Source organism: Choloepus didactylus, chromosome 4, assembly GCF_015220235.1.
Source record: "Choloepus didactylus isolate mChoDid1 chromosome 4, mChoDid1.pri, whole genome shotgun sequence".
Taxonomy (NCBI): Eukaryota; Metazoa; Chordata; class Mammalia; order Pilosa; family Megalonychidae; genus Choloepus; species Choloepus didactylus.
The window spans coordinates 115126726-115153066 of NC_051310.1; the positions used below are offsets into that span (position 1 = coordinate 115126726).

The following is a 26341-nucleotide window of genomic DNA, read 5'->3' on the forward strand; positions in this document are numbered from 1 at the left end:
TGAAGAATTTAATCCATTTACATTTACAGTAACTAAAGGTAACACAGGACTTTCTTCTGCCATTTTGCTATTTTATCTATGTATTTCTTATACCTTTTTGACCCTCAGTTCTTTTGCTAATGTCTACTTTCTTAGTGCTTTGATTTTTTTTATTGCACCATTTTCAGTCCATTCTCATTTCTTTTTTAATATGTTTTCATGTATTTTCTTTGTGGTGATTATTTGGTGAAAATTTGACATCCTAAATCTATTATTATTATATTTGATTTGATAGTATCTTAACTTCATGGCATACATATACACTGTTCCTGTACCCCTCCATAGTCCCACCTTTTTGTTGTACTTGTTATAAATTATATCTTTGTATATTATATGTTCCAAATCATAGATTTATCATTTCTTTTTATGCATTTCCATTGTACTACCTGTAAGGTCTAAGAAGTGGCATTACATACCAAAAAATACAACACAATATACTGGCGTTTAAAATTACCCTTGTGGTTATCTTTACCACAGGTCTATTTCTTTATTCCACTTCGATCCACTGTCTCGTGTCCTTTTCTTTCAGTCTAAAGGACTCTGTTTAGCATTGTTTGTAGGGCAGGTGCAGTGGTAATCAACTCCCTCTGCTTTTATTTATTTGGGAGTGTGTTAATCCCTTATTTTTGAAAGAAAATCTTGCTAGATAGAAAATTCTTGGTTAGCAATTGTTTTCTTTCAGCACTTTAAATATTTTGTACCACTGCCCTTTTTTGCTTCCATAGTTTCTCTTGAGAACTCAGCATATAATCTCTTTGGCATTCCCTGTGCATAACTCTGCTTTTGTCTTACAGTTTTATGAACTCTCTTCTTGTCCTTGGTATTGGATAGTTTGATTATTGTGTCTGGGCCTGGTTCCCTTTGAGTCTATCCTGTTTGTGGTTCATTGCACATCTTAAATGTGCACATTCATGGCTTTCTTTAAATTTGGGAAGTTTTCTGCCAGTATTTTTTTTCAATATTCCTGCTATCCCTTCTCCCTTTCTTGTCTTTCTGGGACTCCCTTAATGCATATATTATATGCTTGATGTTTCCCCACGGGTCTCTTGGCTTCTTTTTACTTTTTTTTTTTGTTTTGTTTTCCTTTCTGCTCCTCAGCATAAACCGTTTCAATTGTCATGTCTTTCAAGATCACTAATTCTTTCTTCTGCCTCCTCCAATCTCCTGTTGAAACCCCTTAGAGAATTGTTAATTTCAGTTATTGTGTTATTCAACTCCAGTATTTCTGCTCAGTTCCTATTGAGCATAACAGAGAGATTCCCATTTTGTTCATTAATTGATTTCCTCATATTCTTAGTTCCTTCTACATGTTTTCCTTTATATCCTTGAGCATATTGAGGATTTTTTTTTTTTTTTTTAAGTCTTTGTCCAGTAAGTTCAAAGTCTGGTCATCTTATTTGATAGTCTCTAGATTTTTATCTTGTTCCTTTGGTTGGGCCATCATATCCTGTTTGTGTTTCTTGTAATTTGGTTGCAGGCTTCACAGTTTAATATTTTAAAGTATTCACTTTGGTATTTATTCCCTGAGGTTTCTGTTCCTTACGTTTGTACCCAGATAGTAATATGAAAGAGATTTTCTTAAATGCCAGGGGACAATCAAAACAAACAATCCAATGCAAAAAGCACCTTTTACCAACTTTGTAATTTGGTTCTGTTTGGTTGGTGGTTTCCTTCAGAGCTTAGCCCTCCTATCAAGAAGATCAGCCCCAGGCAAGTGCAACATGCAGGGTCCTGTCTTTTTTATCTGAGCAAGCTGTGCCAGGAGCCTGAGCTCCAGTCCCCACTGCTGCTTATCAGAGTCTGGGGGATGGGGGATAGCTGCTGCTGTAGGGAGGGTGAAACTCACCAGTATTTACCACAATTTGCCAGCCTTTTCCTCCTGCCCCTCCCGGGTGTTCTGTAGACTATGGGGTTTCAAAATAGTCTATTCAGATAGTTACTGCCAGTTCAGTAGTGGTTTTGGTGAAGGGACTGGTTCCTGTAACTTTCTACTCAACCATGTTCCCACAATCCTCCTCCTTGTGGGTTTGATTTGTATTTTTCTTATAGCCAATGATGTTAAGCATCTTTTCAAGTGCTTATTGGCCATCTATATACCTTATTTGAAGAAAAGTCTATTTAGATCCTTTGCCCTTTTTATTATTGAGTTATAACAGTTCTTTTTATATTCTGGTTACAAGTCCCTTATCAGATATAAGATTTGCAAGTATTTTTCTCCCATTCTGTGGGTTGTCTTTTCACTTTCTTGATAGTGCCCTTTGTAGCATAAAAATTTTTAATTTTGTTGAAGTCCAATTTATCAGGGTTTTTTGTTGTTGTTGCTTGTGCTCAGGAATATAAATTTCACAGTTAATTCATTGTAATTAGTTATAGCTTGTAAGTGATTATCTTACCTCTTACTCAGCACCTTCTTAGGTGATTATGCTTTCTACACCTTGCTGCCACTAGCCTTTGCTCAGAGTCATCCACATGAAATAGCCTTCTTTCTTATCATATATCCAAACCATACCTATCTTTTATAGCCTAATGGAAATGGCATCTATCTTACTTGATGTCAGTCCTGATTCCCATAACCAAAGCCATTTCTCTCTTCTTTGAATTCCCATAGCTCTTTCTTTGTCTTCTAATCTGGAGAGTGTTGTTTTCTAATTTGTATTCTTGCTATTTAAGCCCATGTTTCATCTTTCCTCCTGGACTGTTAGCATCCTGAAGGTAGATTTCATATATGACCCATTTCTGTATTCCTCTCTTTGATCTTATACATAGAAGGAACTCAATAAAGGTGCCTTGAATTAATGAGTAAAGTAAAAAATGCTAATACTAGTGGCTTATGAAACCTTGTAAATTTTATTTTGATTTGCATTTTAACTTTTTAATTAAAGTTTCTACCTTTTCATTTTGAAGTTATTTCAAACTTACAGAAAGTTGGAAGGATAGTATAAAGAACCTCCCTGTATTAGTTAGGGTTCTCCTTGGAAACAGAATCAACGAGAGATGTCTCTTATTATTAAATTGTAAAAGTGACTCACGCAACTGCGGGAGTGCACGAGTCCAAATTCTGCAGAGCCGTCAACAAGCTGTCAACTCCAAGGAAGACGTCCGACAAACTCCTTGGGAAACGAACCGACAACTTTGACGAACTCCTCAGGAAACGAACCGGCAACTTTGACGAACTCCTCAGGAAACGAACCGCCAACTTTGACAAACTCCTCAGGAAACGAACTGGCAACTTCGACGAGCTCCCCAGGAAAAGCTTCACTGAGCAGCTGAAGAAGTGAAGGTTCTCTAACCGTCCGGCTTATAAGCCTCCAACTGATCACCCGGACCAAATCCAGCCAATTGCATTCTCTCACTGTGGAAGCACGCCCCTTGATGAGTTATCAGTCAGCTGCAGTCAATTGACTGATGATCCAACAAACCAGCCCGTTGGTTTATTAACCAGCCTCAGATAGCCTCACAGCAATTGTCAGGCCAGTGCCCGCTTGACCAGACAGCTAGGCCACCTAGCCAAGTTGACACATGAACCCAACCATCACAGTCCACCCCTTGTCAACTTGGCAGTTGTACACATCACCTAAAACCATATCTTCAAAATGAACGTTACAGCTTATGCCATATGATAAGGGGATAAGACAGAGAAGAAAGCAAAAATATTTTCTTCACAGACAAATACAAACATAATCATAACAAAACAAGGAGGAAATATTCGTATCATCATAGTCCTCATTTCTGTAACTGGTCACGTGGCCGTAGTTCATATTTATCACGACCTTCTTCCACTACCCATTCCATGTTCCCTTTACCCTCAGCAAGCACTTCAGCTGGCCGTGGTTCTTTGCCTGGTGGGGTGACCCAAACCTTCATTCCTGAAGTTTCTTGGCCATTGGTAGTCCTGCCTGGATTGGGTTGTTGCAGTTTTCCATTGACTTGAATCACGGGGCATGGTAGTACTAAGAGACGCCCCAGGGGATCTCCTGTATGCCAGGAAAACTCTTCTTTACTTCCATTGTGTAGTTGCAGTGCTATTTCCCCTTGATAGTCAGGATCAATCACCCCAGCCAGTACAGTAATCCCCTTCCTTGCCTGTTGATTCAGAGGCATAAGAAGCCCAAAGTGGCCAGGTGGCAGCCTTAACTTCCAGTTCAATGGGATTACTGTTGTGTTTCCTGGTGGAAGCACTCCTCCTTTTGGAACCAAGACTTGTAGACCAGCAGAGCTTAAACTTGCAGGGACAGGAAGCAAAAATTTCCCTAGTGGATCACTAGGAGTGATAGTGAGTGGTGCTACTCCTGTTTCCACCCCTTGATTCCTGGACCCATGAATTCTGGCTATGGGAGAAACAGCGCCATAGAGTGGACGCTGATTCAGAGCTTACACAGCCTCCTGGAGAACACTGCCCCAGCCCTGCAAGGTATTGCCACCTAGTTGGCGCCGTAATTGAGTCTTCAATAGGCCATTCCACCGTTCTATCAACCCAGCTGCTTCTGGATAATGGGGAACATGATAAGACCACAGAATTCCATGAGCATGTGCCCATCCCCTCACTTCATTTGCTGTGAAGTGGTTTCCTTGGTCTGAAGCAATGCTGTGTGGAATACCATGACGGTGGATGAGGCATTCTGTAAGTCCACATATTGTAGTTTTGGCAGAAGCATGTCGTGCAGGGAAGGCAAACCCATATCTGGAGTATGTGTCTATTCCAGTAAGAACAAATCGCTGCCCTTTCCATGATGGAAGTGGTCCGATGTAATCAACCTGCCACCAGGTAGCAGGCTGATCACCCCGAGGAATGGTGCCATATCGGGGACTGAGTGTGGGTCTCTGCTGCTGGCAAATTGGACACTCAGCAGTAGCTGTGGCCAGGTCAGCCTTGGTGAGTGGAAGTCCATGTTGCTGAGCCCATGCATAACCTCCATCCCTACCACCATGACCACTTTGTTCATGAGCCCATTGGGCAATGACAGGAGTTGCTGGGGAAAGAGGCTGATTGGTATCCACCAAACGGGTCATTTTATCCACTTGGTTATTAAAACCTTCTTCTGCTGAAGTCACCCTCTGGTGAGCATTCACATGGGACACAAATATCTTCATGTTGTTTGCCCACTCAGAAAGGTCTATCCACATACCCCTTCCCCAGACTTCTTTGTCACCAATCTTCCAATCATGTTCCTTCCAAGTCCCTGACCATCCAGCCAAACCATTAGCAACAGCCCAGGAATCAGTATACAGACGCACCTCTGGCCAGTTCTCCTTCCAAGCAAAGTGAACAACCAGATGCACTGCTCGAAGTTCTGCCCACTGGGAGGATTTCCCCTCACCACTGTCCTTCAGGGATATCCCAGAAAGGGGCTGCAGTGCTGCAGCTGTCCACTTTCGGGTGGTATCTGCATATCGTGCAGAACCATCTGTAAACCAGGCCCGAGTCTTCTCTTCCTCAGTCAACTGATTGTAAGGAACTCCCCAAGATGCCATAGCTGTGGGCTGGGAAAGAGAAGGTAAGGTGGAAGGAGTGGGGGCCATGGGCATTTGGGCCACTTCCTCATGTAATTTGCTTGTACCTTCAGGACCTGCTCGAGCTCTATCGTATATACCATTTCCATTTTATGATGGAGTGCTGCTGTGCACGCCCAACTTTATGGCTTGGTGGGTCAGATAACACCCAGCTCATGATAGGTAACTCAGGTCTCATGGTAACTTGGTGGCCCATGGTTAAGCGTTCTGTCTCTACTAAGGCCCAGTAGCAAGCCAACAGTTGTTTCTCAAATGGAGAGTAGTTATCTGCAGAGGATGGTAAAGCTTTACTCCAAAATCCTAAGGGCCTGCATTGTGATTCTCCTATAGGAGCCTGCCAAAGGCTCCAAACAGCATCTCTATTTGCCACTGACACTTCCAGCACCATTGGATCAGCTGGATCATATGGTCCAAGCGGCAGAGCAGCTTGCACAGCAGCCTGGACCTGTTGCAGAGCCTCATCTTGCTCCGGTCCCCACTCAAAACTAGAAGCTTTTCTAGTCACTCGGTAAATGGGCCGGAGTAGCACACCCAAATGAGGAATATGTTGTCTCCAAAACCCAAAGAGGCCAACTAAGCATTGTGCCTCTTTTTTGGTTGTAGGAGGGGCCAGATGCAGCAGCTTATCCTTCACCTTAGAAGGAATATCTCGACAGGCCCCACACCACTGGACACCTAGAAATTTTACTGAGGTGGAAGGCCCCTGTATTTTTGTTGGATTTATCTCCCATCCTCTGCCACGCAAATACCTTACCAACAAATCTAGAGTAGTTGCTACTTCTTGCTCACTAGGTCCAATCAACATGATATCATCAATATAATGGACAAGTGTGATGTCTTGTGGGAGGGAGAAATGATCAAGATCCCTGCGGACAATATTATGACATAGAGCTGGAGAGCTGATATAACCCTGAGGTAGCACAGTGAATGTAAACTGCTGGCCTTGCCAGCTAAATGCAAACTGTTTCTGGTGGTCCTTGCTGACAGCAATTGAGAAAAAAGCATTTGCCAGATCAATAGCTGCATACCAGGTACCAGGGGATGTGTTGATTTGCTCAAGCAATGATATCACATCTGGGACAGCAGCTGCAATTGGAGTCACCACCTGGTTAAGCTTACGATAATCCACAGTCATCCTCCAAGACCCATCTGTTTTCTGCACAGGCCAAATAGGAGAGTTGAATGGGGATGTGGTGGGAATCACCACCCCTGCATCCTTCAAGTCCTTAAGAGTGGCATTAATCTCTGCAATCCCTCCAGGAATCCGGTATTGCTTCTGGTTCACTACTTTGCTAGGCAGGGGCAGCTCTAATGGCTTCCACTTGGCCTTTCCCACCATAATAGCCCTCACTCCAGGAGTCAGGGAACCAATGTGAGGATTCCGCCAGTTGCTGAGTATGTCTATTCCAATTATGCATTCCGGCACTGCGGAAATAACCACAGAATGGGTCCGGGGACCCACTGGACCCACTGTGAGACGGACCTGGACTAAAACTCCATCAATCATCTGACCTCCATAAGCCCCAACTCTGACTGGTGGACCAGAGTGACGTTTTGGGTCTCCGGGAATTAATGTCACTTCTGAACCAGTGTCTAATAATCCACAAAATATCTGATCATTTCCTTTTCCCCAATGCACAGTCACCCTGGTAAAAGGCCGTAGGTCCCCCTGGGGAAGGCTGGGAGGAAGATTAACAGTATAAATTTTTGGCAGTGTGACAGGGTCCTTCTCCAAGGGTACCCGGCCTTCCCTTCATTCAGGAGGCTCTGGATCTGTAAACTGTCTCAAGTCTGGGAATTGATTAAGGGGCCGTGACTCTCTGTTTTTGTAATTCAAGGGAGATTTTTGTTCACGTGGCCTAGAATTCTTCTGCTTATATAGTTCAAACAAGAATTTAGTCGATTGCCCATCTATTTTACTACTTGGTACTCCATGATCCACTAGCAACGCCATAAGTCTCTGCGAGTCATATTATTTTGATTGCTGCTTTGAGCCTGTTTTCCATTATGGTAGCCCTGTCCACCTTGTCTGTGGCGATTAACTGCAGCCACTTGGCTTCTGCTGACTCGGGACCCGATTATCCCCATTGTGTTTAAGGATTCCAGTTCAGTGACAGCAGTTCCTACAGTAATATCTGACCTATAGAGAAGGCCGACTACAGAGCTCTTCAGGGATGATGGAGCTAGTTTCACAAATTTTTTCCTTACAGTCCTGGTAAAAGGTGTGTCCTCTGGACATTCCAGGGCTGTGTGAGCAGGTTTTCCATGATAAATCCACTCTAACATTCCAGTCTCTCTAAGCCTTTGAATCCCCTCCTCCACATTATACCAGGGCAGTTCTGGCATTTCAACTTCTGGTAATGCCGGCCACCTTTTGATCCATGTTTCAGCCAGCCACCCAAACAAACTGTTAACACCCTTTCTAACCCCTCGAGCTACGACATTGAATGCAGAATCTCTGCTTAGTGGGCCCATATCAATAAATTCAGCCTGATCCAACCTTATATTCCTTCCACCATTATCCCACACTCTCAATATCCATTCCCACACATATTCCCCTGGTTTCTGTCTGTATAAGTTGGAAAACTCATACAGTTCTTTTGGAGTATAGCGTACTTCCTCATGGGTCACACTTTGTACCTCACCCTTTGGGGCTTGTTGGGACTTGAGCCTAGTTATAAGTCTTGAAGCAAAAACTGGTGGTGGGGGTGGGTCATGAAAAGAGTTAGAATTATCTCTCAAGCCATTCACCTCAGGGCACTCTGTTGCATTTTCATCTCTTAAAACAGGATTAATCTCTCCAGACAAAAGAGTGAGGGCTGCTTCCTCAGGGGAGGTGATTACAAGATTAGCAGGCATTGAAGGGTTAATCTCCTTAGGTGGGAGTTGCGTGGCAGGCTCCTTAGGGCAGACTGGAGGCAGAGAAGCTGTTTCCCCAGGACAGCCCTCTACAGGTAAATCTAACAATGACCCAGCAGAATCCAGGGTTCCAATGTCCTCACTGTCATTATTATCAATCCATATGTCCCCATCCCAAGTTTCTGGGTCCCATTCTTTTCCAATCAGTGCCTTTACTTTAACAGCAGACACCCTGAGAGGTTGAGATTTTAGTTTACGCTGTAAATGTGCTACTCACACAATAAGAGACTGCGTCTGATTTTCAGAAACCTCCAGTCTGCGGGCACAGGAAATAAGATTTTCTTTCAGGGCACAAATGGACCCTTTACATCTGTCATACAGCATTCAAGTTTTGAATTTGAAGCCTTTAGCTCATCCCTTTCTCTTACAACTGCATCCAAAGTATCTAAGAGCAGCCAGCCAACATCATTATATCTCTTAATACTGCAAAACTCCGTGAAAGTGTCGAAAACGCTGTTACCCAGAGCCTCGCTTCGTACTAGAGCACAATTAGGAGAATCAAATGGTGCTATTTTGCGTATTTCCTTTGCCAACTCCTGCCATGGACTGTTAGTACCGTCTTGATTATTGGAAATAGAGTCATTAGTGCCTCTGAATCTAATCAGAGTAGAAAACAAATTGTAAAAGCCCATTTTAAGATTCCATTTCTCAAGAACCACTTCCGGTACCAAGTTGTATTAGTTAGGGTTCTCCTTGGAAACAGAATCAACGAAGAGATGTCTCTTATTATTAAATTGTAAAAGTGACTCACGCAACTGCGGGAGCGCACGAGTCCAAATTCTGCAGAGCCGTCAACAAGCTGTCAACTCCAAGGAAGACGTCCGACAAACTCCTTGGGAAACGAACCGACAACTTTGACGAACTCCTCAGGAAACGAACCAGCAACTTTGACAAACTCCTCAGGAAACGAACCGACAACTTTGACGAACTCCTCAGGAAACGAACTGGCAACTTCGACGAGCTCCCCAGGAAAAGCTTCACTGAGCAGCTGAAGAAGAAGTGAAGGTTCTCTAACCGTCCGGCTTATAAGCCTCCAACTGATCACCCGGACCAAATCCAGCCAATTGCATTCTCTCATTGTGGAAGGCATGCTCCTTGATGAGTCATCAGTCAGCTGCAGTCAATTGACTGATGATCCGACAAACCAGCCCGTTGGTTTATTAACCAGCCTCAGATAGCCTCACAGCAATCGTCAGGCCAGTGCCCGCTTGACCAGACAGCTAGGCCACCTAGCCAAGTTGACACATGAACCCAACCATCACACTCCCATATATCCTTCACCCAGATTCACTAATTTATAAAGAACCTCCCATATATCCTTCACCCAGATTCACTAATTGTTAAAATTTTGCCACCTTGCTTTATCTTTATTTTTCGTTCTCTTTCTCTCTGTTTTCTGAAACAATTGCATGCAGTTATCATGCCCCTTTATTCCTCAATACTTTAGCATGCAGCAAGGGCATTTTCTTACTTAACCACAGTAGCATTATCAAAACCAGGAAATTTAATAGTAATACAGTGCTCTTACCTAATCTAAATACATATTCAAATTTCTCCTACTTTTCAAACATATCCTTTATAGTGATTCTCCTCCTTCCCATGATCATACACTGCATTTGTTGTCTTGTTTCTTTAGTCTCCTTTAATCAGGAATAGTTCCTTGACTTTTTTCTCTCATGATCTTGATATTTTTAAAGATTGTAGGCATATATTTTGTAGATTTTCCCTCAAATTTGAGTTTTCTGATGTTTCCAGATTGTATTTAGGTTATACATTTTTGGCAAGATTACTGAGTATGTGGTGTCATCTTCTCAGTGCATCATATCAAGAGGCTTATAATGTCAGTTTATCCCATTATGGGTGATTTTAATCCTTTGATTAATGTGATATCCACCAGGTCTTCCGTTGAAAATTTGTCATTGTTTCCTATTATAATTAATAAAGTATAGAGAAACTTTGAGACTATGTAAATATCCTGTTCTCACCACACTTTTACCCATTAGTTTTAGCATTAATTAATGAATCAGTTATTACGGTGATGGTTCTAAATGATGATTTCCTAATTTCATCATTCCTTCTACATTTGTTAGTAGGCATTCCACTGTGAGAAAGAACTTTCCTTTCTCTCTCATATATTATTTTATTATTTATTTATCAGTTCAGAATTGTGAATTCTTACTTCATTCAATGAGTTATATTCAAAATTATTATTCATTTTCATGCTTATATTGTTCCCAGTTTGTGCCAATGGCAGCCCTTTCAAGCTATTGCTTGGGTCTTTTTTTAACATGTCTCCATCATTTTTGAGTTCTTATGGGGATGAGGCAGGAAGGAATTTTAGATGCTGCTTTGGGAGGAAGAGGTAGGGTGGAGTAGGAGGGATATTCATCTGTAAAAACAACATGTATGAGGTCTCAGTTGTGTAAAATTGTATTTGTGTGTATTTAAAAATTAATTGGACTGTCCCCTACAGGCCTTTCCCAGATGACTAAAATAAATCCTACTCACTTCAGTCCTTGTTTTAGAAAAACAATGTGTGGGATTTGCTCCTAAGTCTTTGATGTTAGAAACAGGATTTGGTTTATATCCCTAGACTCTTGAGTCCACTGTACATTCCACCTCACTCTGCCACTTTAGAATGCTTTCATGATTTCCTTTTAATATTTTTTCTTCCTAGTTGGAAATCTACATTTCTGAAGGAACCCACTCAACAGAAGAGGACAGTAAGTGAAGCTAAAACATTGTTTAAAAATCAACATCAAGTCAACATCAGCCATTTATGCTTGCTATATGGTCTTTCTGCCAGCCAACTATCTACTGGGTACTTCAAAAAAGCACAAAACCGAGGCATTTCAAGGAAGTAATCCACTCAGGCTATCCTTTTGAAACTCCTCTTAAGTATAAGATCTGATAATAGTAACTGTATTAAGCCTTATGGGTTTTCCTTTAGCGTTTACTGAGTGCCTTCTATGCGTAGGCACAGCTCAGCCTTTGAGATACATCCTTGCTGTTGTGGAGCCTATTGAAACAGAAAGAAACAGAGTAAATTGAAATTGTTTAGGTAGGGATATATGTGTTCCTACATGAGATATTTTAGCAGTGTCCCAGAAAAGTTAGTTCGTGTTAAGAAAATGGCCATCTCTCTTCCATCAAGAGTGCTACTAGCAAATTATAGACAACAGATAATGGATCAGACAGTACCTTTTTTATCTGAAGATCCAGGATGCAGACTGATGGAAAAAAAAAAAAGACCTAATAGATTAACAGAAAGAGGCATAAACAGAAAATTCACCCAAGAACCAATAGATAAATGTGGGAAAATTTTCTGTCTCACAATTAATCAAGGAAATGTAAATTACAACAATAATATGGAGCCATTTTTCAATTCCTATTTTATATGTGTGCATGTGTATGTATGAATTTGTTTTTATTAATAACGGGTATTGCTGGCAAAACTGATACACTGCTGTATTGCTGTTGATATAAATTTGTAAATAATTTTGGGAAATAATTAAATAATAGGTATCAAACCATAAAAATACTCGTACCAAGGGATGTTGCCATCAAGCTGTCCCCTTAGAGACAGCTAAATATAAGGTCAGATTTAACTCATTTGGAACACCAGAGGGCAATCAAGACTGGAGAACAACTCTACAAATGCCAGTTGAGGAGTAACAAAACACCTAAAAAAAGCAGAGTAGTGAGGTATATTTACTGGTCCAGACCCCTCACTCCATGCTTGGATTAACATGGTTTAAGAGATACATAGTGGCAGCTCTCTGTCCCAAGCACTTCCTGCCATGGTCATTGACCACAGAGCTACCTACTACAGCAGCTTAGAATCCCACATGCATTCAGGCATGGGGAGCCACATAGATCCACTGTTGGAACCTAGCAGTCTGCGTATGTGCATTCAAACTGGCTCCCTGAAACCAGAGTGACCTTCAGTGAAACTTTTGGCAATTTGTGCACACTCCCAGCCTGAACCCTAACTGCTAGTGAAATCAAAATATTGGGTATCCTTGAACATTAGCCCCCATCTGTCTCCTTGGGTTGAGGTTACCTAACCTGGAAGGTACCAGAGGCAGAAAAGCCAAACAGAAAGGGAAGCTGAGCTGCCAAAAGGCAGTGAGGACCCAGGGCTGAAAGCTGGAGTGAAAGGGTGGTCTAGAGCATGGGCGAGGAGTTGAGCAAACCACTAACACTGGGGAAGAAATTGTATATTGTATATAATAACAAAGAGAAGAAACCCAGGATTTCCGGAGGAGAAAGAAATGAAAGGAATTCCTCTCCTGGATAGGAAACAGTCAGCATACTCGGGTAATCTTGAAAGTTAATGCACACACTCACAGTAAGACTCAGGCACAGAAAGACCTGAGAAAAAAATGAACTGTTAACCACAGGCTACTCTAAATGTTCAGTATAAACTGGGCTGAGAATTGAAAAAGAACCTTAACACACAGCCATTCTACACTAAAACTCCAAGAGTTAGCACATCAAAAATAATCAAATCCCACATTTCAACAAAAGATCTCAAGTTAGCACATCAAATAATCAAATCCCACATACCTAGAGTTAGCACATGAAAATAATCAAATCCCACACATCAACAAAAGATCACAAGTTATATAAAGAAATAGGAAGAGAGGTGACTTATTCAAGGGAATATATTAAAACAACAGAAGCAGCACAGGCATGGGAGCAACTAACCAAAGACATTCTGTCAAATCTCCTAAATCAGTTCCGTGAACTAAAGGAAAGTATGGATATTGAACTAAATGGTATAAAGAAGAAAATGAGTAAACAAAAGGAAGAATTAGAAAGTTTAAAATGAAACATAACAGAACTTATGGGGATGAAAAACAAAAAATGAAGATTAAAAATAGAACAGCAGATTTGAACAGGTAGAAAAAAGAATTAGCGACCTAGAAGACAGGACAGTTAAAATCACAATCTGAAGAGCAGATACAGAAAAGAATGAAAAAAGTGAGCAGAGCTGAAGGGACCTGTAGGACAACATGAAGCACACCAACATATACATTATGAGTCCCAGAAGGAGAGAAGAAGGAAAGGGGGCAGAAAAGAATATGGGAAATATGGTATAAAACTTCTCCAGTCTGACTAAAGAAATGGATATACATGTCCAAGAAGTGCAACAAACTTTAAACAGGATAAACCCTAATAACCTGGTCTAAGATGTATACTAATCAAAATGTTGAATGCTAGAGATAAAGAGAGAATTCTGAAAAGATCAAGAGAACAGCAGTTCATCATGTACAAGGAATCCTCAGTAAGACCAAGTGGTGATTTCTCATCAGAAAGGCTGGAGGCAAGAAGGTAGTGGTATGACATATTTAAGTTTTGAAATAGAAAAACTGCCAACCAAGAATTCTGTATCTGGCAAAAATGTCCTTCAAAAATGTGGGAGAGTTTAAGACATTCACAGATGTGCCAGTTTGAAGCTGTTATGTACTCCCTGGAAAGACTATGTTCTTTTAATCCACTCTTGTGGGTGCAGACTTATTGTGGCTGGGATCTTTTGACTAGATTATTTCCATGGAGAAGTGACCCCCGCCCATTCCAGGTGAGTCTTAATTAGTTTACTGGAATCCTTAAGAGAGCTGACACAGACAGAGATGCTCAGAGATACAGACAGAAAGACATTTGGAGATGCTATGATAAGACATGAAGCCCAGAGTTTGCTCTGGAGAAGCTAAGTGAATACTCAGAGACACTTAGAAAATGCCCAGGAACATTTGGAGATAGCTGTTGAAACCAGAACCAGGAGAGAAGCTAACAGATGAAATGCAGAATTTGCCCTGGAGAAGCTAAGAGAGACCCCACCAATGCTTTAAGAGAAGGCAACTGGAATCAGAAGCTGAAAGCAGTGCAACCCAGGAGCAGAGGACTGGCAGATGTCCACCACATGCCTTCCCAGCAGACAAAGATGTTCTGGATACCATCGGCTTTTCCTCAGTGAAGGTACCCTCTTGTTGATGCCTTAGTTTTGACACTTTTATGGCCTTAGAACTGTATATTGTAACCTAATAAATCCCCTTTATAAAAGCCAATCCATTTCTGGTATTTTGCATTCCAGTTGTTTAGCAAACCAGAAACTGAAATGAAAACTGAGAGAGTTTGTCACCAAGAGCCCTCCCCTACCAAAGGAAAAAAAAGTGCTAAATGGAGTACTTCAGTTGAACAGTGTTCTAGTTTGGTAATTCTGCAGAATGCAAAACACCAGAGATGGATTGGCTTTTATAAAAAGGGGGTTTATTTGTCTACACAGTTACAGTCTTAAGGCCATAAAGTGTCCAAGGTAACACATCAGTAATCGGGTACCTTCACTGGAGGATGGCCAATGGTGCCCAGAAAACCTCTGTTAGCTGGGAAGGCACGTGGCTGGCGTCTGCTCCAAAGTTCTGGTTTCAAAATGGCTTTCTCCCAGGACGTTCCTCTCTAGCAAGCTTGCTCCTCTTCAAAACGTCACTCACAGCTGCACTGAGTTCCTTCTCTTTGAGTCAGCTCATTTATATGGCTCCACTGATCAAGTCCCACCCTGAATGGGTGGGGCCATGCCTCCATGGGAATATCTCATCAGAGTCATCACCCACAGCTGGGTGGGGCACATTCCAAGCAAATCTAATCAGCACCAAAACATCTGCCCCACAAGACTACATCAAAGATAATGGCGTTTGGGGGACACAATACATTCAAACTGGCACAAACAGAAAGGACAGGATAGAGTATCTTAGAGCAATATGAAGAGATGAAGATCTCCAGTAAAGGTAACTATATGGGTAAATGCAAAATGCCATAGTATAGTATATCCTCGGTATGTAAATCTATTCTTTATTTCCTGTAAGATTTAGAATACAGTTGAATAAGAAATCATATTTCTATGTTATGGACACCCAAATATAAAGAAATAATGTGTGACAAATATAAAGAGGAGAAATGGACAGGGATAGAAAGGAGGAGAGGCTGTGTATGCTATTGAAGTTAAATTCATAACATTTTGAAATAAGTTATAACTTAGATTGTTTAATGCAAACCCCAAGGTAACCATAAAGGAAATATTTAAAATATAGACAGAAATGGAAATGAGAAAGGCATCAGTCAGTTACATCACAAAAGATCAACTCTACACAAAAGAAGTTTGCAATAAAGGAACAGAGGGACAAAAAAAAGATATAAGACATATAAGAAACAAAGGATAAAATGGCTGAAGTAAGTCCTGTTTTATCAGTAATTACACTGAATGTAAATGGATTAAATTCTTCAATCAGAAGACAGGGTTGGCAGAATGGCCCCAACTATATGTTATTTACAGGAGACTCACCTTGTGACTCAAAGACAAATTCGAAAGTGAAAAGACGGGAAAAAATATTCCATACAAACATTAACCAAAATAGAGCTGGGGCAGCTATACTAATATCAGATAAAATAGACTTTTAGTCAAAAGCTGTTATAAGAGACAAAGAAGGACACTATATATTAATAAAAGGATCAGTCCACCAAGAAGATGTAACAATCATAAACATATATGCACCTAATCACAGTGAACTAAAATACATGAGGCAAACATTGGCAAAACTGGGGGCAGATATACACACCTCTACAATAAAAGTTGGAGACTTCACTGCACCACTTCGATCAATGGATAGAACTAGACAGAAGATTGATAAGAATATGGAGAACTTGAACAATATTATAAATGAACTAACCATAACAGGCATATACAGAGCACAGCACCCAAAAACAGCAGATTACACATTCTTCTCAATTGCACATGGATCATTCTCCAGGATAGACCATATGTTAGGTCACCAAACAAGTCTCAATAAATTTAAAAAGTTGGAATTATATGAAGCATCTTCTCCAACTAAAATGGAATGAAGCTAGAAATCAATAACAGGGAGAACTGGAAAATCCACAAATTAATGGGAGTTAAACAACACAATCTTAAACAATAAATGGGTCGAAGAAGAAATCACAAGGAAAATCAGGAAATATCTTGAGATGAATGAAAACAAAACACAACATACCAAAACTTATGGGATGCAACAAAGGTAGTGTTGAGAAGGAAATTTATAGCACTAAATGTTTACATTAAAAAAGATCTCTCTTCCTCCTGAGTCCTTCCCTATCTTGGTCAGTGGCAACTCCACCAATATTGATGCTCAAGCTAAAAAAGGAAGAAGGAGAAGGTCTCAAGTTAGAGACATAACCATAACCACACACCTGAAATAACTAGAAAAAGAACAGCAAACTAATCCCAAAGTAAGGAGATGGAAGGAAATAGCAAAAATCAGAGCAGAGATAAATGAAATTGAGAAAAACAACAACAAAAAAACAACAGATAGAATTAACAAAACCAAAAGTTGGTTCTTTGAGAAGATCAATAAAATTGACAAACCCTTAGCTAGACTGTCAAAGAAAAAAAGAGAAGATGCAAATAAATAAGATCAGAAATGAGAGGGAAGATATTACTGCTGACCCCATAGTAGTAAAATGGATCATAAGAAGATACTATGAACAAGATACTATGTAAATGGATTCTAAGAGTAGTAAAATGGATCATAAGAAGATACTATGAACATCAAAGTTTTCTAGTATGGCAACAAACTAGAAAACTTAGATGAAATTGTTAATTTCCTAGAAACACAAAAATAACCTACACTGACTCTAGAAGAAATAGAAGACCTCAACAAACCAATCACCAATAAAGAGACTGGATCAGTCATCAAAAACCTCCCATTAAAGAAAAGCCCAGGACCACACGGCTTCACAGGTGACTTCTTCCAATCATCCCAAGAAGAATTAATAGCAATTCTGCTCAAACTCTCCCAAAAAAATTGAAGAGGAGGGAACACTATCTAACTCATTCTATGAAGCTAACATCACCCTCATACCAAAGCAGTTAAAGACAATACAAGAAGAGAAAATTACAGACCAATATTTCTCATAAATATAGATGCAGAAATTATCAACAAAATAATAACACACTGAATCCACCAGCACATTAAAAGAATTGTACACCATGATTAAGTTGGATTTATCCCAGGAATGTAAGGATGGGTCAACATAAGAAAATCAATTAATGTAATACACCACATTAATAGAATGAAGGGAAAAAAAAACACATGATCCTCTCAATTGATGCAGAAAAGGCATTTTAACCCAGCAAACTTTCTTCATGAAAGCACCCAGAAAACTAGGAATAGAAAGAAGCATCCAGTTTCAGTTTGCTAAAGCTGCTGGAATGCAATATACCAGGAATGGGTTGACTTTTTCAATGGGGATTTATTTAGGTTACAAATTTACAGCTCTGAGGCCCTGAAAATGTCCAAATTAAGGCATCAAGAAGAAGATACCTTCTCTGAGGAAAGGCCAATAGCATCTGGGTTTCCTCTGTCACATGGGAAGATACCTGGTGATGTCTGCTAGTCCTTCTTTCCTAGGCTCTGGTTTCAAAAGGGCTCTCTCAGTTTCTGTGGGTCCTTCTTCTCCTGAGGTGTTTTCTTTCTAATCTGTGTGTGTGTGTGTGTGTGTGTGTGTGAGAGAGAGAGAGAGAGAGAGAGAGAGAGAGAGCTCTCTTAAAGGACTCCAGTAAAGGATTAAGACCCACCCTGAATTGGCTGGGTCATATCCCCAAGGAAACAACCTATTCAAAAGGTCCCACCCAACAATAGGTCTGCACCCACAAGAATGGATTAAAAGAACATGGCATTATCTGGAAACATAACAGCTCCAGACCAGCACACTCCACCCTTTGGACTCCAAAAAGAAATGTTCTTCCCATCACAATACCACAAAAGCCTTAAATCATTTCAGTAACAATATTAAGTACAAAGTTTTATCAATATCAGTTACAAGCATAAGGCAAAATTCCTCTCTGGCTGTGGACCTGTGAAACTTAGAACAATTTATCTGCTTCCAATATACAAAGGAGGGACAGTCATAGGATAAACATTCCCATTTCCTTAGGGACAAATTGGAAGGAAAACTGGGGTCGGAGGTCCCAAACAGTTCTGAAAACCTGCAGGGCAAATGCCATTAGATTTCAAAGTCTAAGAGTCACCTATTGAAAGATGTTTTATCCTCAGGGCTTGAGAGAGTGGCAGTCCCACCCTCTCCAAGGGCTTAAGTGGTGGCCCTGCTGTCTCCAAACACTGGCGTGAGGGTTTCAGCATTTCCAAGCACTGGGGAGACCATCTTATTCTCGCTCCACCTTCAAGCATCAGGGTGGCACCCAGACTCTCTGCCATCTCTGGGGCACCCTCTCCTCCTTAGAACAGTGGGGATGTGGCCAGGCTGTCCCCATTCCCTGAGGAATGTGCTCTATCCTCTCTGAGGCCTGGGGCAGCAGCATTCTTTATCAACAATGAGGTGGAAGCCCTGCCCTCAGCAAACTCCAGGGCAAACCCTCCCTCTCCACATGCATGGGTTGGTCCACTCTCCTGGCCTGAGGTTTCTTGCCTTCAGATCTTAGTTTCCATCTGCCTTTGAAGAAATTTTTCCTTCGATCTATTCCTTTTTTGTCCCTTTTAGTCCAGGCTGGCAGTGGTTCTGTTTATACAAATCTCACAGAAAAACTTGTTGGTTTGGCATGCAGCATACAGGATCCCAACCATCAGACAATAGGACTTTCCACAAATCCTTTCTGGTTAATTCCATTTCCAATCCTGGCTTGGCCTGAGATGGCTGACTCATTCCATGTTTGTTTAAATCCTTATGTGGGGCCCTATCCTCTGGGGTCTCACTTCCTGGAAACCCAGAATTTTCCAGACCATCAATTTCTGGTTTCTTTGTACCCAAGAGTTCATTTCTCAGCTTATCCTTTTCCTCTCACTTTTTAATATAAGTTGCAAAGAGAAGCCAGACTGCATCTTCCACACTTAGTTTGGAAATTTCCTCAGCTATATATCCAAGTTTGTCACTTTCAAATTCTGCCTTCCGTCCAACACCAGAACTGAATTTTTCCAAATTCTCTGCCACTTTAAAACAAGGATCGCCTTCCTTCCAGTTTACAATAGAACATTCATTATTTCTGTCTAAGGCCTTATTGGAAGTACCTTTAGCATCCATATTTCTACCAACAGTCTCTTCAAAGCAATCTAGGCCTTTTCTATCAAGCTCCTCACAATTCTTTCAAATCTTCCCCTTATCCGTTTATAAAGCTGTTCCAGCATTTTTGGTATGTGCAAATTGCAGCAGCATCCATGTCTCTGGTACCAAAATCTGTTGCAGTTTGCTAAAGCTGCCAGAATGCATATACCAGAAATGGATTGGCTTTTTCAGTGGGGATTTATTAGGTTACAAATTTGCAGTTCTAAGGACCTGAAAATGTCCAAATTAAGACATCACGAGGAAAATAACTTCTCTGAGGAAAGGCCAGTGGCATCTGGGGTTCTTCTGTGCATGGGAAGGCACATAGTGATGTCTGTGGATCCTTCTTTCCTGGGCCCTGGTTTCAAAATGGCTTTCTCAGTTTTTGTGGGTCCCCAGAATCAAGCCTTTCTCTGCTCTCAATCATGACTGAGAGGTTTTTTTCTTTTTCTTTTTCTTTTTTTTTTTTTTTTTTAGCTTGTAACAGCTTTATTGATTCACTAGAAAAAAATGAAAGCCACAGTATGACTTGCACCCTCCCCCTTGCTAACTCCCTTAGCACAAAGTATGGCTCATAGACACAGGTTCTCCTGAGTCCATGGTGAACTTTGCAATGATTTCTCCTGGCAATAAGGCTGAATTCTTGCTTCTCCCAGGGCATTTTCTTTCTAAGCTGTCATTACTAGTATACAGAAACACTACTGATTTTTGCATAATAGTTCCAAACAGGCACACATCCTTAAAATGATCGCACATACCTGAAAAATCCACGAGTAACATTATTCTCAATCTTGAAAGACTGAAAGATTTCTCCTTAAGACCACTAACAAAACAAGGATGCCCATTGTCATCACCACTGTTATTCAACCTTGTAATGAAAGTTCTTGACAGAGCAGTTATTCAAAAAAAATGAAATAAAGGAATAAAAGGCATTCAAATTTGAAAGGAAAAAGTAAAACTTTTGCTATTTGAAGATGACATGATCCAAAAAAGTCTACAACAACACTGCTAGAGCTAATAAATGAGTTCATCAAAATGGCTGGATACAAGATTAACATGCAAAAATCAGTAGTTTCTATACCCTAGTAATGAGCCATATGAAGAGGAAATCAGGAAAAAAAATTCCACTTACAATAGCATCTAAATAAAAGATCAAATATCTAGGAAAAAATTTAACCAAGGCTGTAAAGGACCTGTATTCAGAAAACTATAAACATTGCTGAAAGAATCAAACAAGACCTAAGTAAGTGGAAGAACATTCCGTGTTCATGGATTGGAAGACTAAATATTGATAAAATGTTAATTCTACTCAAATTAATTTAAAGAAACAATGCAATCCCAGTCAAACTTGCAACAACCTTCTTCACAGAAATGGAAAAGCCAATCATCAAATTCATATGGAAATGTAAAAGGTCCTGAATAGCCAAATACATCTTTGGGGGGAAAAAAAGTTAGAGAACTCATGCCTCCTGATTTAAAAACTTATTACAAAGTCACAGCATCAAAACAGCATGGTTCTAGTACAAGGACAGACATATAGATCCATGCAATCAAACTGAGAGTTCAGAAATAAAACCTTACCCCTATGGCCAGTTGATTTTTTACCAAGGTGCCAAGACCACTCAGTGGGGAAAGAATAGTCCTTTCAACAGATGGTGCTGGTAGAACTGTATGTCCATATGCAAAAAAATGAATGTAGACTCCTACCTCACACCATATACAAAAATTAATTCATAATGGATTACAGACCTAAATAACAAGGACCAAAACTGTAAAACTCCTTGATGAAAACATGGGAAACATTTTCAGTACTTTGTGTCAGGCAATGGTTTCTTAGATTTTACACCAAAAGCACGAGCAATGAAAGAACAAATGGATAAATGAGACTTCATCAGAATTAAAAACTTTCGTGTAAAATGAAAGAAAAAATACAACTTACATAATAGAAGAAATATTTGGAAATTACATATCCAATAAGGGTTTAATTTCCAGAATATATAAAGGAATTCTACAACTCAACAACAAAAAGACAAACAATCCAATTTAAAAATGGGCCCAGAGCTGTAATCCAGTAGCCTTGATCTTTGATAATGATTTGATTGTATAGCTAGATAGCAAAAAAAAAAAAAAGGTTGCCTGTGTTTGTATGGATCTTCATCTGGATGTTTTATTCTGTTCCTCTGATCTATATATCTATCTCTGACAATACTACACTGTCTTAATTAACCTACATTTAGTCTTAAAATTGGGTAGAGTGCAATACTAGAGGTTAATAAGGGGGGTGGGGATAAGGGGGATGGGATGTTTGGGGTTTCCTTTTTTCTTTTTATTCCTTTTTCTGGGGTAATGTAAATGTTCAAAAATTGATCATGGTGATGAATACACAACTATGTGATGATACTATGAACCACTGATTGTATACTTTGGCTGGATAATATGGTATGTGAATATATCTCAATAAAATTACGTTAAAAAAAAATGGCCCAGGATTTCAATAGACATTTCTCCAAAGAAGATATTCGCATGGCCAATAAGCACATGAAAAGATGTTCAACGTCATTAGATATTAAGGCAATGCAAATCAAAACCCTAATGACATGCAATTTCATACCAACTAGAAATGGAAAATTACAAGTGTTGGAGAGGATGTGGAGAAATAGGATCCCTCGTTCATTGTTGGTAGGAATGTAAAATGGTGCAGCTGATGTGGTAAACAGTTTTGTGGTTCCTCAGGAAATTAAGTATAGAATTACCATATGACCCAGCAATCTTACGTCTAGGTTTAAACCCAAAAGAATTGAAAGCAAGGACTCGAACAGATAATTACACACCGATATTTATAGCGGCATTATTCACAGTTGCCAAAAGATGAAAGCAACCCAAGTGTCCATCAAGAAATGAATGGATAAACAAAATGTGGTATATACATAAAATGGAATATTATTTTACTGTAAAAAGGAATGACGTTTTGACGCATGCTACAACATGGATGAACCTTGAAGACATCAAGTTGAGTGAAATAAGCCAGACACAAAAGGACAAATATTTTCCAATCTCACTTATCTGAACTAAGTAGAATATGCAAATTCAGAAAGTCAGAAACTAGAATACAGGTTATGAGGGCTGGGTTGAGGTAAGGAAGGGGGAGTCAGTGTTTAATTGGTACAGAGTTTCTATTTGGAGTGATAGAAAAGTTTTGGCAATGGATGGTGACTATGGAGCCACAACTTTGTGAATGTAATTAACACCACTGAATTGTATATTTAAAAGTGTATAAAATGTAAAATTTTAGGTTGTATATAAGTTTGAGGATACAAAAAACCCCATAGAACTATATAACTCAAAGAGTGAATCACATGTAAAGTACAGATTATAATTAAGTATGCTTACAATCATATTGTTTCACCAAGAAACAAAGGTATCACACTAATGCAAAATGTTAATAATAGAGAAAACTGAGTGTGTATGTGTGTGGGGGGGTGGTATATGAAAACTCTGTACTTTATGCAAGATTTTTCTGTAAATCTACAACTGCTCTAATAATAATTTTTAAAGATGCTAAGTTATCATTCAGAAACCATGAAAAAATATATATACCTTTGAGCTAATAATTCCACTTTCAGGAATTTTTTCAAACAGATGGTTATATGCCTAAAGGTGTTCATTGTTGCATAGTCTTCATAATTAATTTGTAACACTTGTAATTTTCCCTGTTTTGAATAACTATAGTTTTGAAAATATACTTAAGGGAATAATGCAGCAATTTTCAAAATTTTTTTTACTGCTATAAGAAAATATGTATATGAAAAAGACTGGAAAGAAAAAAATGAAAATTGTTGTGATAGGGTAGGAGAATTTTAGGGGATTTTCTCTTTAAATCTGCCTTCCAGATATTGAAAATTGTATTATGAATAAATATCCAAAACCAGCTTCATTCAGGTTCTCAAGGGGAAAAGGTTTTCTTTTACAGGGCTAGTAAAAATATTGTCACTATTTATTGACACTGTTCTGCTAACTTTTATCTGTGTGTTTTACAGTCAACAAGCAGATAAATGATAAAGAACGAGTGGCAGCTGCAATGGAGAACCCCAACTTACGGGAAATTGTAGAACAGTGCGTCCTTGAACCTGATTAATAGCTATTTTAAGAGATACTGAGCTGTAATTGTTTGATATATTTGTTTAAACTCTTTGTAAAATGTAAAAGACTCATGTTTAATAACTAAGTGATTTGTATCTCAAAGCATTTTTTAAAAGATTATTTTCAAGCAAGATTTAATTATAAGGTAGTATTCATTGTACAGCATTCTCAGGATTTGTAACACTTAAGTGTTCAGATAGAGAAATATTTTCTAGCTATTATGTGTAAGATGAGTTGCTATTTTTCTGATGCCCATTCGGATACAACTATTTTTCATGTCGAATATCTACTGTGCCCAGATGTATCCAATTTAAATCATTACTCTGTAAAATATAAGTAAAACAGAGATGATTCTTGTAATGATTCACATGAAAATGTTTTCATTGAACTGTGAATTTCAGTGTGAATGTAGATTCCTAAAAATATTTCCAAAGCTTTAATTTTGCTGATTAGTATATAAATTAGAGATCAGAGAATCAAAAGGGATATTTAAGAAGAGATCAGGTGTAGGCCCTGCCTTCCTTCAAAGAGAGTCCTGAAAAAAGAGGAACAGATGAGACACAGACATGGAGGTGGCCATATGATACACTCAAATTTGAAGATGAAGACATCCCCCAAAGAAGTTTTGATTAAACCAATCTAAATTTATGGTCTGTTCTTTATTTGTATTTTGTTCATTTTGTTGTAAGAGACAGTGATCGTTTGAAATGTAACGGTATGGTAGGCAGCCTCTGAGATGGCCCCCAGTGATCTTCACCTCCTGCTATTCATGCCCTTGTATAGTTTCTTTCCATATTGAGTTAGAGCTGGTTGGTGTGACCAAAAAAGTATGGCAGAGGTGACCATGTGTGACTTCTGAGGATAGATCATAACAGGTCTTGCTGCTTGTACCTTGGTCTCTTGGATTGCTAACATTCTGCAGGAAGCCAGCTGCCATGTCGTGAGGATATTCAAGCAGCCCTGTGGAGAATCCTATGTGGAGAAGAATTTAGGCTTCTACCAACAACCAGCACCAATTTGCCAACCATGTGAATGAACCACCTTGGAAATGATTGTCCTGCTTCAGCCAAGCCTTCAGATAACTGCAGGCTGACATCTTGACTGAAACCTCATGAGACCCTGAGCCAGAACTACCCAACTAAGCCACTCCCAAATTCCTGACCCATAGAAACTGTGAGAGATAATAAATGTTTATTGTTGTTTTATGCCACTAAGTTGTGGGGTAATTTATCATGCAGCAATAAGTAAATAATGTAGAAGGTATTAGAATGGAACTCTTGCTGCCTCAACATTACTTCAGGATCTAAAGGGGAAAACAGTAGAATCTGTTCTGTGGCTCTTTAACACCTTTATCCCCTTTATCCACTTCGATTATTAAAGTTTTGAGAGCACAGAGAATTTGTTGAGAAGATTTCTGAGGAAATTTCTTTGTAGAAAGTTGTTGCTGTGCTGGGTCCCTACACCCATTTTGGTAGAAGGGTGGAGTGATGACACCTTTTATTACTGTCTGCTGAGGGGACTTTCAAAGGGACAACTTGAAATATTTGGAAATATGTTCTCTGGGATTGGGAGACCCAGAAAATTGGTACCTGACTCAGGCCAAAAATGAAAGCAGTAGTGAGCTGAAGACTAAGGTCTGATCCTTGCTTAGGAAATCTAGAGGGCAAGAGGCTGACTCTTTCATGGCAGAGCCTTCACAGCAATGGAAGCATGAATGTTTTTGATGGACCTTGCTGTGGATTCATAATTGACACTCTCCAGTGGGCCATCAGCAGGACTAAGGAGGCTTCAGCAGGAAGCAGCTGGCCATGAACTACTTGGTGCCCAGGGATGAGGAGAGGACAGCAAGTGAGCAGCCAGGGTGGGGATGCATCTGCCAGGGCCAAGGGGCATTCGGTAACCTTTGATAAGTCCATGAAAACACCACCACTAGAGAAAGAGCCAATTCTAATCACCAGACAGGCCCAAAGAGCACAGAGCCAACCAGCTAAGTAAGAACTGTGCTATCTCTTTACCTCTCCTCCCCACTCCAGCTTCTAAGGCAGTGCCAGAATAACTAGCAAATGAGGGAGTTAAGAGAAGAGAAAGCAAAGGACCTCATCCCATTACTCCACTGTAGGTTTCAAGCCTGAAGCAAGCTCAGGTTAGAAAAAATTTAAAGGCAAGTTTGTAGTTCTGACTAATAGATGTGACTGGATGCCTTAATGAAATGATATGTATGATTAAAAGTAACAGGAGGACTTATCTGACAGAAGTCATATGTCTGCCCAAACCATCTGCCATGGGCAGATGAAGATCACACCCTCTCAAAGTTTAAGAGGATAATGGGAGTCAATAAAATGTTTACTTACTGTTATACAGCATACTGGTTACAGACGTCCTGTTATAGTCATCTTGATTTCAGCTAAGACTCTTCACTGAGGATTTCCCTGTGTTCTCTCTTTCTCTTGATATCATTAAAAATGCTGCTGTCAGAGAAACCACTTCCTGGCACAGGGGCACTAGTTTTTGGAAATAGCACTGTCAATTCCTGATCTTTTGCTATGAAAGTTCTCATTGGCTTCTCATCCAGATTTTAAAAGATCTGTCACCCAGCATACATAAATAGATCCAAATGTAA

The 26341-nt window shown here is 39.8% G+C and overlaps 1 protein-coding gene across 2 annotated transcripts in view; it reads left to right on the forward strand.

Annotated features, from left to right (window-relative positions):
* Nucleotides 1-24931, forward strand: part of CIAO2A (cytosolic iron-sulfur assembly component 2A) — a 69479-nt gene extending 44548 nt beyond the window's left edge. Inside the window, exons 4-5 of one of the 2 annotated variants that reach the window (XM_037833734.1) lie at nucleotides 11147-11192; nucleotides 23619-24931. In XM_037833734.1, coding sequence (XP_037689662.1) covers nucleotides 11147-11192; nucleotides 23619-23716 — 144 coding nt within the window. In that variant the 3' untranslated portion in view covers nucleotides 23717-24931. The remainder of the gene's footprint in view (nucleotides 1-11146; nucleotides 11193-23618) is intronic. The other variant, XM_037833735.1, reaches the window with a different exon arrangement.
* The last annotated feature ends 1410 nt before the right edge of the window (nucleotides 24932-26341 follow it).